This window comes from Centruroides sculpturatus, unplaced genomic scaffold (genome assembly GCF_000671375.1).
Source record: "Centruroides sculpturatus isolate CEXI.00-Female unplaced genomic scaffold, Cexi_2.0 scaffold298, whole genome shotgun sequence".
Taxonomy (NCBI): domain Eukaryota; kingdom Metazoa; phylum Arthropoda; class Arachnida; order Scorpiones; family Buthidae; genus Centruroides; species Centruroides sculpturatus.
In genome coordinates, this window is record NW_019384568.1 from 296,604 (window position 1) to 314,896 (window position 18,293).

Below are 18,293 nucleotides of genomic sequence, written 5' to 3' on the forward strand. Positions count from 1 at the left end.
TAAATTGTCATAAGTTTTTACTTGGTGCAAATTTTTTTATATATCAGATGTTGTTTGGATAGCAATTGTTTTTTGTTTAATAATTGTATTATTACACCAGTGAATGCTGTGGTCACCAACCAAATGCAATCGCCAATCAATGCTTTTGATATGCAGTTTAAAACTTTTTATAATAATCTTTCCAATCGGCATAAATTTGACCCTTTGTTATTCTGAATAACATTAATATAAAAACAAACAGTCTGGAGCCATAATAAATTAATGCACATGATTCTTTTTGTTCTGATGGAAACTACAGGCTAATTTGTAGAAATATTATAGCTATATAATAAATAGCATTTTATTGATTTTGGATCGGAGATTGCACTTTCATTGCAATGACATCAGTGACCTCATTTAGTTCATGCTTAATGAACTAAATGAGGTCACCTTAAATGCAACTTAAGGAAAATTCTCCAAGTTGCATTTTTAAATATTTTGGCAAATGGCATATTGTAAGCTTAATAAACTAAGTTTAAAATTTAAACTTTCAAAAAAAAAAAAAAAATAGCCGCATCGTGTCACTTCTATTTTTAAAAAAAAATCTTTCCATAGTGACTATGTGACAGTCTATTATTCAATCTGAACAATCTAACAAGCCTGTTATTTAAAGTGTATTAAATTGCACTTCAATTATGTTTGCACACATTTCTACAAATTCAATAGCACGTACCATTAGTTACTCTTTTTGAATTTCTTGATGTCCGTACTCTTCAATGTACTTTCCATGAGAAACTAGTCAGTCATATTTGACGAGAGAATTTCTAATTCACACAAAATGCTTAAGTTTAAAATTTGAGCTTTCTAGACCCGGTAGTTTTTTCTCTATGAGCATCTGCAGTGCTGGATGAAGAAAGAAAACAGCTTTTGGCAATTTTTGCACTTTGATTGCTTATATTCCAGCAATCGCTTTATAGAAAATCTTTTAAGTTTTGCATACTAGCTAAGAAAACAATTGTGTTTCAAACGACATTTGAAATTATTACTTTAGACATTTGGGAGAAATCGACCCCTGAAAATTGGCAACTCCTTCCTACTTACATATATACATACAAAGTGTCACACACATGTTATATATATTATATATATATATATATAATCTGTGATATCACTGACATATATACTGACTAAAGTCTGTATATATGCCAGACTTTAGTCAGTATATATGTCAGTGACGTTTACTTAACAGAGAGTTACTGTTGTGATTCTTAATAGAGATAAAGCCTAGACAATTTAAATACAAATTCAGATGAGTTTTAAAAACAATTTTTTGATAACAGGATTTAACTTAAATGCTTGACTTCCAAATTAAAATAAATAATAATCTTAGAACTAACAGTATTTAGGTGAAATTCTCTTAAGAACCTTTAATTCACATTACAGTAAACTCTTAATTTTTAAAAATTTTGCAGGGAGCTGTAAAAAAAACACTTGCAATAAACCAGTTAATTCAGTATTCATATATAAAAATTTTAATGTCTAGATGATTTTTTTTTACAAAATTTTTACACAAACACTTAAATTATTGAGCAAACGAATAATTATGGACTTTCACCCTCTGTTATTGAAGGAAAGTTCTTTAAAAACTAAAGACAAGTACAATTACACAGCTACGTATTATGACATTGCAAAATATTCAGTCCCAAATACTTAAATATTTGACAATTATATATAATTCCTGATTTATGGTATTTACAACAATAAAAATATATTTTCTGAAAAACACATTTACAAGAGTAATAGCATGAAAGATCAGTTTGTTGATTGTTTATGTTTCTCGGCAAATTGCTGGACTAATTTAGACTTCAGTTGTGGAATTGTACTAATTTTTAAAAATTTACTGTGCGTGTATTTCTTGTGAATAGCCTAGAATTCAAAATTTATAAAAACAGTTGCGTAAATCAAATTACATTTTGCAAATTTTTAAAATAAAACAATTACTTACCTGTAATTTATTCTTTTCAGCTGTATATATAATGTGCGACAATCTATACACCAAAGGTAGTAATTGGGATTCATCATATTGACTATAATAGACTAGAGTTTTATTCCAAGGCGAGTTATCCAATAATTTCATAGATAAGTATAGAGCAGCAGCCGCCAAGTGAGACGGAGAATAGTGTGCAAGATCATATTCCACAATCGTAGTCTCCATGAAATATTTTGCTAGTGTGTGTGTTGTGGCATTAACCTACATATGAATAGTTTATGTGAAACCGTATGAGGAAATTATTCTAGAATAAATTACTTACATCACCAGCTTTGGAGTTTCTCCTCAAGAAATGTAATGGAAGTGGTCTTCCTAGAGAAAAGTTGAGCGTTTTCAACATAAGACATTCCATTCTTAAAATTTCTTTCTTTTTATAGGCTTTATCTGTGATGTATACAAATTGACTGATTCCTGGTGGATATATTTCTTCATATTTTGATGCAATGAACATGGCAGTTACACCTACTAATTGAAACTCCCTCTTCTTAACTTCACACTCCTACAATTAAAAAAAGTTTATTATTTGCTTCTGTTTAGTTTGTGAATATGTAAATGTTCATTTAATTTTCATATACTTTAAACCATGCAAATATTGATTCAGAAGTATTTCATTCATTGTATATTGGAATATATTGAATATCAACAACAAATGATCAATTTCTATAAACAGCATTTAAAAAAAATATTTGTGCGCACTTTGAGTGACTGAAGATTAATAAAATACAGTAGAGCCTTGAAAACTCGGCACTCGATAACCCGAAAGTCCGGATAACTCGGCCTCCGAGTTTCTATAATTAGAAAATTAATTAACTAAGGATTTTTTTGCCCTGCCAACAGGGCAAAAAAATCCTTAGTTAATTAATTTTCATTATAGACAGCTTTATGCCTCAAAGTATTTTTCTGAGGTCTGTCTTATCAGGTAAATTACTGTACACAGTGTATTCATTAATTTTCATTTTCATGTAGTAAAGGTTCTATGCCTTCATAATGGACATACTTTTCCTTTGTTTAAGGGTATTTGGGCAGTTTATTCTCTGTTGTATTCTCAAGCAAACAATGCATACAAGTACAGTACAATATTTTCTGAGGAAACATGCATACTTATCCTTTTTTAACCCCATTCCCGATAACACAGCATTTTCACAAACTCGGCCACCCTTCGGTCCACATTAGGCCGAGTTTTCGAGGCTCTACTGTATTGAGATCTCAATTGGTCTCTCTTCAATGGTTTATTTGCAATTAGGATACACTAATAAGGTTCAGTCAATGGGTATTATAATTAGACACAGTATATCATTTAAAATATAATTATGAATTTTCAGCAATAGCAGATATCCCCCCCAATTAGGCCATTAACATGAGGGTCTACGTACTCAACAAAATATGAACGAGTCAAATTTTATCAGTTGAAACAATTTCATTAAGATTATAATCTTTAAAACGTTGTTTTTAATATAGTACCTAATTTTTATAAAATTCATTAAAATTGTTTTAACAAAGTTGAATATAGTTTTATCATATATATATATTGAATAACAAATGTATGATTGTAAAATAGTGTGATATACCAGTCTTGAAAGTTTACTATAGATACTGTGGTAAAAAATAATCTAATATTTGATTTGCAAAGTGAGTGTTTAATACATAAAAATTTACACACTTCCATATGATGTCCATACTTTATTCTTATCAATTTTTGTTTTATTAGAAGCATATTTTCTGACTTATATACAGGTGTTCATGTAGTAATATCAAATGCTATTTATTTTAGTTTAGCTAATTTATAAAGAAGGTTACCTGAAGAAATCTGTCAATAATTGCTACAGTAAGATATAAAGTTTCTTGAAGAAGATTAAATTTTGCATGGACTTGGACTTGAACCAACCAGTCAATCAAAACACCTCTCATATTCCCTGTTATTTCAGTTTGTTTATTCAAATGATTTATTCTGATGGAATACTGAATCTGGAAAAATAGAATACCAGTTTAGATTTACATTTTTACACAGATTATAGAAGAAAAAACTTACCTCCATTTGTCTCAGATATTTATAAATATCATTTACATAATTACTAACAAGTTGTGGATCTTCACTATCCTCGGCATCAATGTCATTTACATCACCAGGCAATATCCGAGTAGAAAAAGCCTCTGCCAATACTTCCACCTCAGAAACATCCATTTCATTGGTATAAAACTGAAATTTTATTTCTTTTCAACCAAAATCACATTAAAAAGTTGAAAAAAAATAAATGAAAAATTTGTACCTTTTCTGCAATAACTTCATTTTTAATTTCTTTAACTTCTACAGGTTTAGGCTTTGGTATCCTTTGAATCTTAATAGGTATTTTCTGTATAAAATCCTAAATAAATTGCAAAAGATTAATTTAGAGGAAAAAAAATTTAAATTTTGTAGGACAAGAAAAAAATTTAAGTACCTGTTTGATTACAACAGGCTTTCTCGAAACATTCCTGACTACTTTATTTTTAATATCTCCTAGAATTAGCCTCTGTTTCTGTGGTTGATGTACTGGTATGTTACTCTTACCATACACAATATTCTCTTTGTTTCCAATATTCTGTAACTAGATATTGACAATATAATTTTGGAGTTTGCTAAGAAAAATGTTTAGGAATTAACTAAGTAAAACTTAATAGAATAAATTATTTCATGTTAAATGATCTCCAAAATGCTTACATTAAAAATCTAATCAAAAGTTTAAAATGAATATAAAAAACAAAAACAAAAATAGTTGAATTAGACATAAACAATACACAGTTTGATGTACATTATATTTACTTATTGCACATAATATTGTCGCAAAAGACAAATGTGCAAGTACTGTACCAAGTGATACTCTACAGATAAGTTTCATGACCATTTTGTGTGGTGTAAAACTTTTCTTTATGACCTTCATCAAAGTCACCCAGTAGTTAATCTTAGCACTCCATAGGGAAACCAAAAGGGCTAGTTTGAACCAGAGTAATTGTGATATACTATACTGTATTTTTGTTACCAGATCCTCAGTTATAAAATCACAAATGTTTAAAATTGGTATTGCTCCAAGGGATAACAGTATTCTTACAGCTGCAAGGATGTACTACTTGCAAGTTAGTTCTTTGATTTTTTGCATATATAGGTTTTTTGTATGTCTCTCTCTTATTTTAGATAAACCAGAGATCCATATTAACAGGATCCGGATAAACAGTTCCACTGTATTTAGATTATGGCAATCAAATTTACTTTCTAAATAAAATAAGTATAAAAATATTAAAATTTGATTCTTCCCAGCAATGGTTAACAGAATTTCTATTGTATTCCTATATCTTTAAAATGTATAAATACATGAAGATTTTATTCATATACTACACATACATACATACACACACACACATATATATATATATATACAGACTTATCTTGAAGTATTGACCTCATTAAATTATATACAGAAGTTTTTAACTGTCTATTGCCTATTCATAAAGATTTTATAAGCATCATCACTTGCAAGATACACAGCAATATTTAATCTAATTCAAAACAACTTGAATTTTTCAACAAACTTGACAAACTTTTTTTCTACAGCATGAATATGAAAATAGTCATAAGAATCAATGTTAAATGTTTAGTTTGAAGTTTGAATCCTTAATTTTTGAGTGCACTTTTTTCAATAAGACAAAATTGCCTCCAAGAAAATTATAAACATTTGTTAACTTAAACATCCTGTAAAATACACTCTACAAAATCTATAATGCAAAGTCGAAACTATATTCCAACATTTCCAAAGTATTCAATGACTTCAACTGGGTATACATAAATATACCCAGTCGAAGGGTAGTGTCGTGTTGGGTTTGTTTGTGTGCTAGTGTCAGTACACTAAGGTCGGTTGGAACGTCGGTTGTCAACCGACCTCAGTGTACCTGAAGGCGGCCTTTTAAAAAGGCCGAAAACATTTTTACTGTGTTTAAATGGCTAGAAACAAAGTAAGAAAGGTTTTGTCTTAGTCTTTTTAAATTGTTCTAGCTCCAAATGCATAGAAGTAATATTGAAATTGGTTTCCCCCCAAACTACTATTTCTAAAGTAATACATAAAATCTAAAACATTTTACCAATAAAATGCAATATTGCAGAACTTTTGGACTGACTAATTTTCTCTATTTTGTTTACCAGCTTTTATATCAATCTCTAAGCAATGACGACTACCTACTGAACATTTTTTTAAAACTTTAGATATAGGCATAGATCTTTTTCATGCTAAAGCAAGGAAATCTTACAGTACCCCAGTTTAATGTCTCATTGGAAAAATGAAATGTCTACAAAACTTATAACCATAGGAAATTCCAAATGACCCAAAATGTGTTAGAATTCCATTTCAAGTACTATACTGCCTATTTTATATAATTTGTCCACACAAAACAAAAATAAAAATTATTAAGTTAAGACTTCCTCAAACTATCAAATGACTTTCATTGCAAACGAAGAAAATAAAGTTTTAAAAAAATTCAAAATTACATTTACATTTTTAAAAACATGCAACCTTCAAAGTTTTTCTGGACAGGAGTCCACAATTTTCCTTTATGTATGTATCATTTACAGTGTGCATAGTTTAAAATATAGGGTCTATAATTAATTTTAAGAAAATTTGTTAAACTACTTTTGGGTGTCCATTCTTGCTGCATGAAATTATTGGATTTTTTCCACCCACAGCCAAATTAATTTGAAGACAAAAAAAAAATATCACAGCTGACTGACAAGATGGTATAGCTACTTCAATTGCTTTTTCTAGTTTAGCAAAAAATATGATAAATTCTGGCTTTGGATATAAAAGTACCCTACAGTTGTTTAAATTTATTAGATTTATAGAAGGGACAAGTCTTCACCAATTCAAACAGCCAGAACAATCAATACACTTGTTCTACACCTCTAACAAAGTATCCAACAAGGTAGGTCATTCTTACAGAACAAATATTAGTTTGTATATTGTTACCAGATTTGGTTACAAGGAGTTCATTTCTGGTTCAATTGCCTTCAGTACCTCTTCAACACCTAATTTCACAAGTTGACACATTTTTGATTTATTCAAAGTACAAAATGGCACAGAAAAATGCACCATAGTAAACTAATATTACAAAAATAGCAAAAAGCACCAAGGAAAATAATGTTGAATAATACTGAAAAAATAATTGTCACTCATGTTTGTGTCAGTGCAGGCAGTAGGCTGTATACATAACACCCACTGATAAATATCTGCAAATTGCTGCCAGGCACCAGCTAAGAGGAACTAGCTGGGCTATTTTATTCTCTTGATTTAGTGCTGTATATGCTATCACAGACAACATTTGTTACATTAGATTTTTTTCTGACCTTTGGTATTTAGGAAAGGTTAAGTACTGTATTTAAAAGTTATTTAATTCCCCCATTTTTGTGTTAAACAATGAGGTATTGGTTATACATGCTTCATGAAAAAATATTTTTTCAGAAACTGTCTAATTTTATTGCATCTTGTCTATCCCCCTTTTTCCAATATGAAAATTACAATATATCAATTCAAATCAAATTACTCAAATCAGGCCAATTAAATTTGGGACATTCTTTATGCCTAGATATATAAACAATTAAGAGAAAAAAAACAGTATATTGCTTGAAAATAAATACCAAAAATTGTAAGACAATAGAAAAAAAATTTGAACACTTGAAAATCCTTTCATAGTCTGAAATAAGCTGTGCCACCAGCAGCCAAGCGTTCTTCGCACCCCAAACACCGGGAGTTCGGTCACGGGTTTGCATCTCGCTCGGACAGGCTGGCCACGTGGAGTTTTCCATGTTTTCTCCGCATCTGTAATGCCTAAATAGGGGCCAGTTTCCCTTAAATAAAGACCTCCCCTTTATTTAAGGCATCCCCCCTAGGCAGATTGCCCCAAGTGTTGAATTGCCATAACTTAAACAACTGAAAGTTTATTTCAATGAATTTTACTAAAGTTTTAAAACCAATAATAAATTAATTTGTTTCATTACAACTACTGTAAGCTCCACTGCTGACTCCTAAATAATTCTACAATCTAAAGAATATGGATAAACTGATTTATCACATCTTAAATCCCCCACACATACACACTCGCGAGTAGTCAAATTCTCTTCAATGTAAACCAACGAATGATCTCTGTATTATTCGATATAAGAGATTCGTGTAAGAATTATGATAGAAAAAGAGAATAGGTGACAGTCACACAATATAAATAGTAATAATTTTGAGTTAACCTTTGACCTATTAAATTCGAAAAATTAATTATTCCACGTAAAATGATTACATTTATAATTAATTCTATTGTAAGGAAAGTGTTTAAAAAAATCAATTGAAAAGAAATTGATTAAAATTTAACAAAGAAACGTGACAATGGGAGGTGTGGAGACAATTGTCTCTCTTACTGACAAGATTTCTCAAGAACAATTGCATTTTTATCTTTAATCTTACCACTCCATCAGCTTTTTTTGTCGCCATCATTTCTTTAAAATATAATTTTACGAAAATTTAAGCACTTTTAAGACGAAAAAATAGCACGTGGAATAAACTTATCTATTCTCGTCACACTTCAAATTCAAAAATGAAGCTACTTTCGATAGCTACTCTCGTATTGGTTATATTTTTGACGTCATAATTAAATATCCCGAGGTTCTATAAATTTAATTTGATAATAATGTCGTGTCATATAAATATATCGTGAAATAATACGTGTTATGTTACGAAATGTATTAGTTTATAATAATTTCAAAAATTATAATTTTATTAATATTAAAAGAATATATTTCGTTAGTTATGGAATATATTTTATAAAATGGAAATACATAAATTAAAATGAGTTTGTTTATTGTATTAATTTAATAAATTTACTTTATAGATATATAATTTTATCAGATTAGAAATAGATTTTTGAAAAATATATAAAATGTTATACAATGCCATCTGGTGGAAGTTTTTTCACGCGTATGGAATGGTGAACCGTAAAAGGCTTGTTTGCTGAAGCATGGCTGTGTTTTAGGAAAATGTTTCTATTTTCTGATGAAAGCAAGTTTAATCATTTTGGTTTAGATGGGAAAAAGCATGTGTGGTGAAAGCCAAACACTTCCTACGGACAAAAAAATTTATTGCCGACCGTAAAACGCGGCTGTGGTCGTGCATTGGTTTAGGGTGCATTGCATCTAATGGAGTTGGCAATTTGGCTTTTATTGGAGTTAATAAACATCACATTGATATATAAAATGTATTGAAAACCCCCCAGTGACTTGACCTAAATCCTATTGAGAATTTGTGGCATTTATTAGACTTGCAAATGAGGAAAAAGAAAATTTTCAAGAAAGCAGAACTGAAGCAAACACTTGGTGAGAAATGGTTGAAAATCAGTCTAGAACCAATGAAAATATTAGTGTAAATCAATTCCCAAGTGATTACAGGTATATATAAAATCTTATTACTTTCTTTAGAAATACTTCAGAAAGAAGGGTTGCTAGTCACCTTACTGTTGAGGAAATTGATACAGCACTTATTACTATTGTGTCATTAATACAACGGGAAGAATATAAGAAGGAGTTTCGCTGCCTAAAGAGTTGGAGGAATATTCCTAATTCAAGTTCGTTGAAACCCCTCTATCTTTTTATAGATCAAGATGGATTACTAAGGGTTGGAGGAATACTTATAAATTCCAATCTTTCATATGATACAAAGCATCAAATAATTGTGCCATCTAAACACTATTTTGCTGAATTGTTGATAAGAAATGAGCATACACGATTACTTCATGCTGGCCTCCAATCTGTATTAGTGTCATTTAGAAGGAAATTCTGGTTACTGTCTGGAAGAAACAGCGTGAAGAAGGTCTTACGTTCTTGTATTACTTGTTTCAAGGTCACAGCATCTGCTAATAATCAACTTATAGGACTGTTGCCCAAGAATAGATTATGTCCTTCCTTTCAATTTGAATTCTTTGGACTTGACTATGCAGAACCCATTAAATTAAAGGTTGGACTTCGTCGTAGCAGTGCTGTTAGCAAGGCCTATATTGCCCTTTTTGTTTGTCTTGTCAACAAGGCTGTTCATTTGGAATTGGTTTCTAGTTTGACTACTCTTGCCTTTATTTCTGCACTGAAAAGATTCATTGCCAAGAGAGGTAAATGTCGTCATATGATAAACGACAATGCCACTAACTTCGTGGGTGCAGCTGCTGAAATCATTTTTTTAGACCCAAGAATCTGTAAGGGTTAAATCATAGAGGAGAAGGTGGTATTATGGAACACTGCGGGTATTATGGAACCACCCCATTTCGAACTGATAATAAAGGCGAACTGTAGCGGAATGTGGCTGAACTGAACTAGGCAGACATCCATAGCGAGGGGAAAACCCGTTTTACTTCAGTTAAACGGTTGTCCGTATTTAATCGGCAAATTTTATTTTTTTCAAAATTCGCAAGTTTTGAATGCTAAGCGAATTTAATTATTTTTAAAATATAAATCGTGTAGTTGTGGGTTCACTGGTGCATGTATTCCGTTCCAGAGACTTAGGGGTACGTATTAATCTGTGTGATGTTCACATTTCTTAAATTTTGGTCTCGACAGACATAAGTTAATTCCAGATGGCGTTGCGTGAAATACAAACCCCTTTAGTGTTTTTACAGTAATATGGAACTCAACTTCTCCGAACTCTCTCTTTGCAAGCAGACAATCGTCCGGAGCAATTTGTGAAAAAGACACTAGGTAGAAAGTCAGTTCTTCCCGAGATTATCGAAAAAGAGCTGCTGGAATATATATTGTTGACGGAGGTCATATTTTTCTATTATAAAAGCATTTTTGCGATAAAATACATTGGAGTAAATAATTTTGTAATTATTTAACATTTTTTGTACTTTCCTATTTGTTTTTGGCTACATTAAAGCATTTTTTGAAAATATACGGTAAGGTTCCATATTACCACCCGATTTTCTCTAAGCCTACTTTCGGACTTTTTGTACAAAAGCCTTTGAAAACCATACTTATAATTAAACTAGCGAAAACTCCAATTAGGAACATTTAGTTTAACAGTTACCGGTACTTTTCGCACAAAAAATGTGGGTGTAGTTATGATACCTTGTTTACAATTCACTAAAATGTAATTGGAGTTCCATAATACCACCTTCTCCTCTATCTAACTAATAAATTTATCCAGTATATACTCTATTACTTTATTATTTATGTTTTTACGTTTTATTTTATTTGCGAAAACATTTTTTTAATTTAAATACCGTCGTAACGAGAAATAAAATCTGAGATAACGATCGAAATAAAAATTTTTTTTTTACGGGAAAAAATATTGTCCACTTACAAAATAGCGAAGCGACGGTATCTTCTGGTAAAGTAAATACAAGTAAGTTGAAACTTTTATATTTCTTCATTCGGAAAATAATAATAAACGTAGACGCTGCGATAAACGGGCGCCAATATTGAAGAAAACAACGGTTTAACCATTTTAACTTGTCCTTTTTCGTATATAAAAATAATATCCCCGTCTTACCCCGAGGGTGGGGAGAGATGGTGCATTTACGTATAATTTTAAAATATTAAATTTTCTTGTTTTTCAAAAATTAAATTTTGTGTTATATATTACCAAATGTTGTAGTTGCCGAGAATAAAAAAATTATCGTTCTCGTCCAAGTGATTGTCCTCTTATGACTTTTCAAACCTTAACATCCTCGTCCTGCCCCATCTTCCCCTAATTATTTCAAACGTAAGAACTATCGAAAGTTCTATCAAAAAAGTATTTATAAATAATTTTAATCAATCAATTAGCTTTTAACCAGTTAAGTGTATGGCTGTAACTACTTAATCAGTGTTTTTTTTTTTTTACTCTTTTCGCCCCGTGGGCACTAAGAGGGCATCTTAAAGCGTGCCCATTACGGGTTCGGCCGGGTCCGCGATGGGGCGGCCGGATGGTGAGGGACGGGGCCCGAAGTATCCGAACGGACCACCCGTTTTTTGCGTTTTTTTGTTTGCAAGTTTGCAAATTTTGCGTTAAATTTGGGAAGTCCGCCACCGAAACTTTTACATTAATTCGGCGGGTCTTTGGGAGTGATTGCTTCTCCAAATCACAAGTCTTTCTAAGGCACGAGTCGTTCCAGGATGACCGAGAGGAGGTCACCGACAAACTTTGCAGCGGACGTCCATCAACCTCCCGAATCAACCTCTTTGACATCGGAGACATTAACCACCACGAATTCGTACCTGTCGGGACCACTGTAAAGGCAGCTTTCTACTTGGAAGTGTTCGAAAGACTGTCCTAGTCACGCGCTGCCCAAGTGACATCGAGGACACGCGGAAACTTCATCACGAGAACGTGCCAAGCGCAGCGCCTTCGCTGTCTATGATTTCCCCGCCAGGACCCACACCCCATTGGTTCCCCAGCCACCTTACAATCCTGACCCGACCTGGCTCCCGCCAACTTTTTTTTTTTTTTTTCCCCGCACGAAAGGGAAACATTGGGACACGATTGAAAACATCGAGGCTTATGTTACATCAACTCTAAAGGACATTCCGGAGAAGGCCTTCCAGAATGTTTTCCAGGCCCGGAAACACCGCCTTCACATGTGTATCGATGCGGGAGGGTGCTATTTCGAAGATTTTTGACTAATTGTAAAAATATGTTCAATAAATGATTTTTTATGAATTTGGTCGCATTACTTATGGAACGCACCTCGTATACATTTTTTTCTATAAACAATTTACATAATGTGTATTTTGCAAAAAAACATTGTTGAATAATTTAAAATATCTTGTTAATTTTTCTCTTTTTCTTCATTTGCACGAAGGACGGTTTCTTTGTTGTTATATTCTTGTATAGTTCCTAATACAGTACTGACTTCAATTTCTATGTTCCGTTAACAACAAAAATTGAACACATCTTATCAATCCTTCTCGTGTTTTCCTGGATACAAGTTTTCATTTATTACACGGAAATACTCTTGATTGGTTGATATGAATCTGAAAATAAAACGAGTCCAAATTAATTTTTCTTATTAATGAACATATATTTACGTTATTGTGTGCTGATAAGGACTAGCAACTCGGTAGCTTCGAATCATATCCGTTCCTCACAGTTACTGTTTCAGGAGGTCAGATTTTTTCCCGAGTCGCAGGTGCAGTGGCAGAGACCGCTCGAAAGTTGTTACGTAACTTTTCCGGGACGGGACTGTGCACACGTGTTACGCGATGAGTCAGCTTTTCTAATGATATTTTGCTTCCTGGAATGTCCGTAAGCATTCGTCTAACATGTCCTCTTATAAAGACGAACTCTCGTATTATGATGGCATTGTTGTAAAGAATGACCGACCGGGTATACCTGTCTCGTTACCTAAGAAATACTTGCAAAGAATACACAAAGGTCGTGCGCTAGAAAAGCAGTTTTCTGTCCAAATACGACAGCCGACGACATCGACTACGTTAATTTTAACAATGTACTACGTGTGATATTCAAACGCGTGGAAAGGATAACTCGTAATGGACCACAGTACTGCTAGTCGCGGTTTCGTTCGTTTTCTAAAGCGTGGGAATTCACTCATCAAACTTTGAATCAGCACATTATATTAGTCCATCGGATTAGCGAAGGGTGCAGAATGCCAAACTACTGTTACATATCTACCACAATTGCATATAACGTTACTTCACATTCGAATCTATCTTCACTCGCTACGCAATTATTTGGAAGACCTACGAAAAATGATTCAGACCAATCGCTAATTCGGATTTACCAAGCCGGGTACACCGCAAACTTCAATTCAACAGATTTAAACAGAAATATTATGCCGATCATTTCGTGCCGATTTAAAAGTTGCAGCTTCTAATTCTTCCTCCAATCTGCCGGATTGGAGGAAGAATCGCAGCAAATCACACTTTTTACGTTTACAATGAAATGCACTTATTGTAATCGCTTTGGGATCAGTTGCTAAAGCGAGTAATGATAACTGATCACCGAGTAAACACGATTAAAACTTTTCGTTTCGGAATATACCTATTCTAACAACAATAAACGAATTATTCGTGATTAATAGAGATGTTTTAGAACCTAAATAAATGACACTCGTACTTAAACTAATAAAAATACACTGTTAATTCAACTTTGTAGAATTATTTTTTAATTAATGAAACCGTTCTGTTTCGTATGAAAACTCAATTGCTTTATATACAATATGAAAATTACAAAATGAAAGAAATAAAACTTCAAACATTTCTTGTTTTAATGTTCAATAAAATCTAAATACGAATATTAATAAGAAAAAATACTTTTGTTAACATTTTCTTCGTAACAAATACAGTACTGTTATTCATTATCATTACGATATTTAATAATATGATAATTTAAATTACGTTTAAAACGGAACTTTTGTAAGTAATAAGTACACGATAACGGCTTTTACTCCGAATGAGTTCGAAGATGTCGAATCAGAGTTGTTTTCCGTGTAAAACTTCGTTTGCAATGGTCACAGGTAAAGGGTTTCTCCCCTGTGTGAGTACGCACATGATTAATCAAGACACTTTTGTATGTGAAACGTCGTTTGCAATGGTCACAAGTGAAAGGTTTCTCCCCGGTGTGAGTCTTGACGTGGTAATATAGACTGCTGGAATACTTGAACTGACGAGTACAGAATTTGCAAGATAAGAGCCCTTCTCCAGTGTGAATCCTTTGATGATATTTTAAATTACACTTCGAAGCGAATTCTTTCTCGCAACTGTCACATTGATTCTTCCCATTCTTTCTCTTTTGGAGGTTTAAACCTGTAAAATACGAGAAATTTTAAAACCTAATGATCAAAACTCCCTTAAACTTATTATCAATCAAATATCTAAATTTAAGCGTACTAATTCTACAGAACTGTTAAAGTTTTGAGTGCAGATAGAAAAAGACTTCCTTTTATCAAATTTCTTTAAACTAAAATTTAAACCTTACAATTAACTGGATCACATCACATCACACCTTAGATCACACATAAACTGCTTACGCCGGTATTCACAAATATTGCCAAACACGTACAAATACATTACAATCACAAATTAACGTAATTTATACATTTTTTCAAAACAATTTATGTGAAGTGTATGTTGCAAAATAACATATTCGAAAATAATTTAAAATATCTTCTTAATTTTTCTCTTTTTCTTCATTTGCGGGAAAGATGGTTTCTTTGTTGTTATATTCTTGTGTAGTTTCCTAATACTGGCTTCAATTTTAGTGTTTCGTTAACGACAGAAGTCGAACACATCCTTCAGCAGTTTTCGTGTGTCTCCGGAAACAATTCTCTACTAGAAAGACGTTCTTTATTGGTTGAAAGTGAATCTGAAAATAGCAAAGTTCGGAATGAAATCAGATACGAGAATTACGTCATACATTATTTTATATAACAATTAAAATAATTTTAGAAATTCTTTCTTGGAGACGTCACGCCACAAAATTAAAGCCGGGTTCGAAATCTAAAAAATAAACGAATTCGAATTAATTTTCTTCTCTAGGAATACGTATGAAATACATTGATAAAATAATATTAATTATTAATACGATCTTTAAATAGTTTTATCTAAATGTTTAGAAATAAGTAGATCAGATAATACCGTATTTTACGAAGATCCTTTCCTTTCATTTTCGTATTTACAGCTTTGATTGTTTTTATAATTTCAAATTCTTCAATAATTTCTAACCTTTCCTCGAAAATTGTGGTTCGAAAAATGCTGGAAAAAAATGACAGATCTACTTACGTTCGTCGACATTAAGTCGAGAAACTTCAATCGACGAAGAGACTTAAAGCACTTTCAATACTTTTTACCAAACTCTAGGGCCATTCGATATTTCGCGAAATGTTAATCGTCTTCGGCTTCCGAGGAAATCTTCCTTCTTTTTCCTTTCTAATGTAATTGTCAAAGAGATTTTCTTCTTCGAATCGACACTACAAATAATCATTTTAAACATAAGTAAGTGTACAACTAGATTTTCGATTGTTGAAATAAAATGGCGACGGTCAAAAGGATGACGAAACAACTAACCTATCTGGAGAATTCCATAAGCTTTTATTCGTATGACAAAACGACTTTAAATGCGACAGAATGCGAACGTCTAGACCAGTGTTTCTCAACCTGTAACGAACTATCGCCCCCTTCACTTCAAAATTCCGAGGCCGAGGACCAAGGCTAATGCCAAATTCGTACTACATTGAATAGACTAGTGACTAGTATAATGTTATTTGTTTAATTATTGTACGATATAACGAATAAAATATCTAATTATTCTTAATATAATGTTTTACTATATCGCCCAGAAAATTGTTTTTCGCCNGGCCGAGGACCAAGGCTAATGCCAAATTCGTACTACATTGAATAGACTAGTGACTAGTATAATGTTATTTGTTTAATTATTGTACGATATAACGAACAAAATATCTAATTATTCTTAATATAATGTTTTACTATATCGCCCAGAAAATTGCTTTTTGCCTCCCAAATATAAATTGTCACTAATCGGCCCCTCAACATGGAAAATCGCCCACATGTGGGCGATATCGCCCCCGTTGAGAAACACTGGTCTAGACCCAGAGCGAGTGCTAATTAATATTTAAGTTCCCATTGTATTGTATTGTTCTCTTCGATCTTTCAAAATTTGTCCGTCGAAAGAGTATTTGAAACGATTCTTTAGTTTTAAAATATTTCGTACGTAATTAATTCTTTCACGTTTTCGTAAAGTTAGTTTGGACAACGGCGACAGTTGTTTACAAGTAAATATAATACGTGTCCTATTTCGAGGGTGGGAATTGTAAAAATACCCGTTAAGTAGACGCGTCCGTTAACGAAGGTTTCGCTGTGTTACGATTTTTTGTTTACTATTTACGGTTTCGAGATAATTTTAGAATTGCAGAAGTTCGTAGCCAGAAAAGATTTTCAGACGCGCAGAGTGAGAAAATACCAACTTTTAATTCGCCTTGTGTTTTATTTTATTCGTAATTCCACTTTATAACCTTACGACTTAGAGCGTTCTGTTCTAAATGTAAACCGAATTAGCTTTAACGGGAAACCCGTAAACTTTGACCCGTCGATCCGAAGTTTTGGCACCAAGTAGTTTTTTTCTACGAGCGCGTGCAGTGCCGGACAAAGAAATATAAGGAAAACAAAATATAGTGGTACCTCGGTATACGTCTGCTTTAGAATACGTCCTGTTTGGACGAAACAAATTTTGCTCGGTATACGACTTAATTCAATTATACACGCCATCTATGAACAAGTAGCACTATAGGCATACTAGACCAGACTAGACGTCGCGGTGCCACGGTTTATAACTGTTAAATTTCTCTTTATTTTAATTTGTAAGTAAAATTTTATTATTTTTATTAATCACGAATTGCAAAAAGGCAACAGAAAAATAAAAAAAAATGACTAAAATCACGATGGAACTGAAAAAAGAGATTGTTGGGAAATACGAAGGTGGCACGCGTGTTCGAGATTTTAACTGTTGCGTACGGTATTCCCAGAACGACGATATCCACAATCGCGAAAAATAATGACATTACAGTAGAACATCGATTATCCGACTCAATTGCGAACTGGGGTTGGTCAAATAATTGAAAAGTCGGATAACCGAAAAGTATGAAAAAATTCATTAGTGTAGTATATTATTATATCCCGTGTAATTAGTATATCGCTATTAACCTACTTCGCGTTGAATTTTCCTCCATGTACGGCCTATCAATTTTTTTTTTAAATAATAATCGTCGCTATTGTATCGTTAAAAATGAGAAAATTAAGTCACATTTAAATACAGTAGACCTCCCTATAACGCTTAGATACGCTCCACTTTATAAGAATTTTACGTTGTAGGAATCCTTAAATACGTGAGACAATCATAGCCCAACACGTGTGAAGTTTACGGACTAAGGCTGTTTGAAAGGTTTTCTTCTATAAAATTAACCGATTCTAGACTAATTTGACTCAACATTTCCAAAACACGTATAATTTTTTGGGAATAATCCGTATAAACTACGCTATAAACAAAAAATTGTAGGATTACTTACCGAGGGTGCACCGTTCGACTACGCCGTTGCTTACGCTTGTTTTCGTCGCGAAGCAGCGCATCAAACGCCGGCCGCGATTTCTGATAAATTATTTTTCTGCGAAAAATTAGTTGACCTTTGGAGACATCATTAATATAAATAATTTTTATGGCCGTTGAATAAGAAATGTTTCTTTCACAAGAAATGTATAAAATTA

The 18,293-nt window shown here is 32.4% G+C and overlaps 1 protein-coding gene and 1 long non-coding RNA gene across 4 annotated transcripts in view; both read right to left on the reverse strand.

Moving 5' to 3' along the window:
• Positions 1–1,488: 1,488 nt before the first annotated feature.
• Positions 1,489–8,675, reverse strand: LOC111624095 (G2/mitotic-specific cyclin-B-like). The gene is made up of 8 exons (XM_023366877.1): positions 8,503–8,675; positions 4,468–4,614; positions 4,297–4,392; positions 4,059–4,226; positions 3,827–3,994; positions 2,292–2,528; positions 1,985–2,230; positions 1,489–1,905 (listed from the first exon to the last, which is right to left on the reverse strand). The coding sequence occupies exons 1-8, from the start codon at positions 8,530–8,532 to the stop codon at positions 1,792–1,794; spliced, it is 1,206 nt and encodes a 401-aa protein (XP_023222645.1). The 5' UTR covers positions 8,533–8,675; the 3' UTR covers positions 1,489–1,791.
• A 6,011-nt stretch (positions 8,676–14,686) lies between these two features.
• LOC111624097 overlaps positions 14,687–18,293 on the reverse strand; it is a 6,030-nt gene continuing 2,423 nt past the window's right edge. The window contains exons 2-5 of one of the 3 annotated variants that reach the window (XR_002756515.1): positions 15,859–15,985; positions 15,654–15,770; positions 14,907–15,515; positions 14,687–14,822 (exon numbers count right to left, since the gene is read on the reverse strand). This is a non-coding gene — a long non-coding RNA (uncharacterized LOC111624097). Of the gene's footprint in view, positions 15,516–15,653; positions 15,771–15,858; positions 15,986–18,293 lie in introns of all 3 variants that reach the window. The other 2 variants (XR_002756516.1, XR_002756514.1) reach the window with 2 other exon arrangements.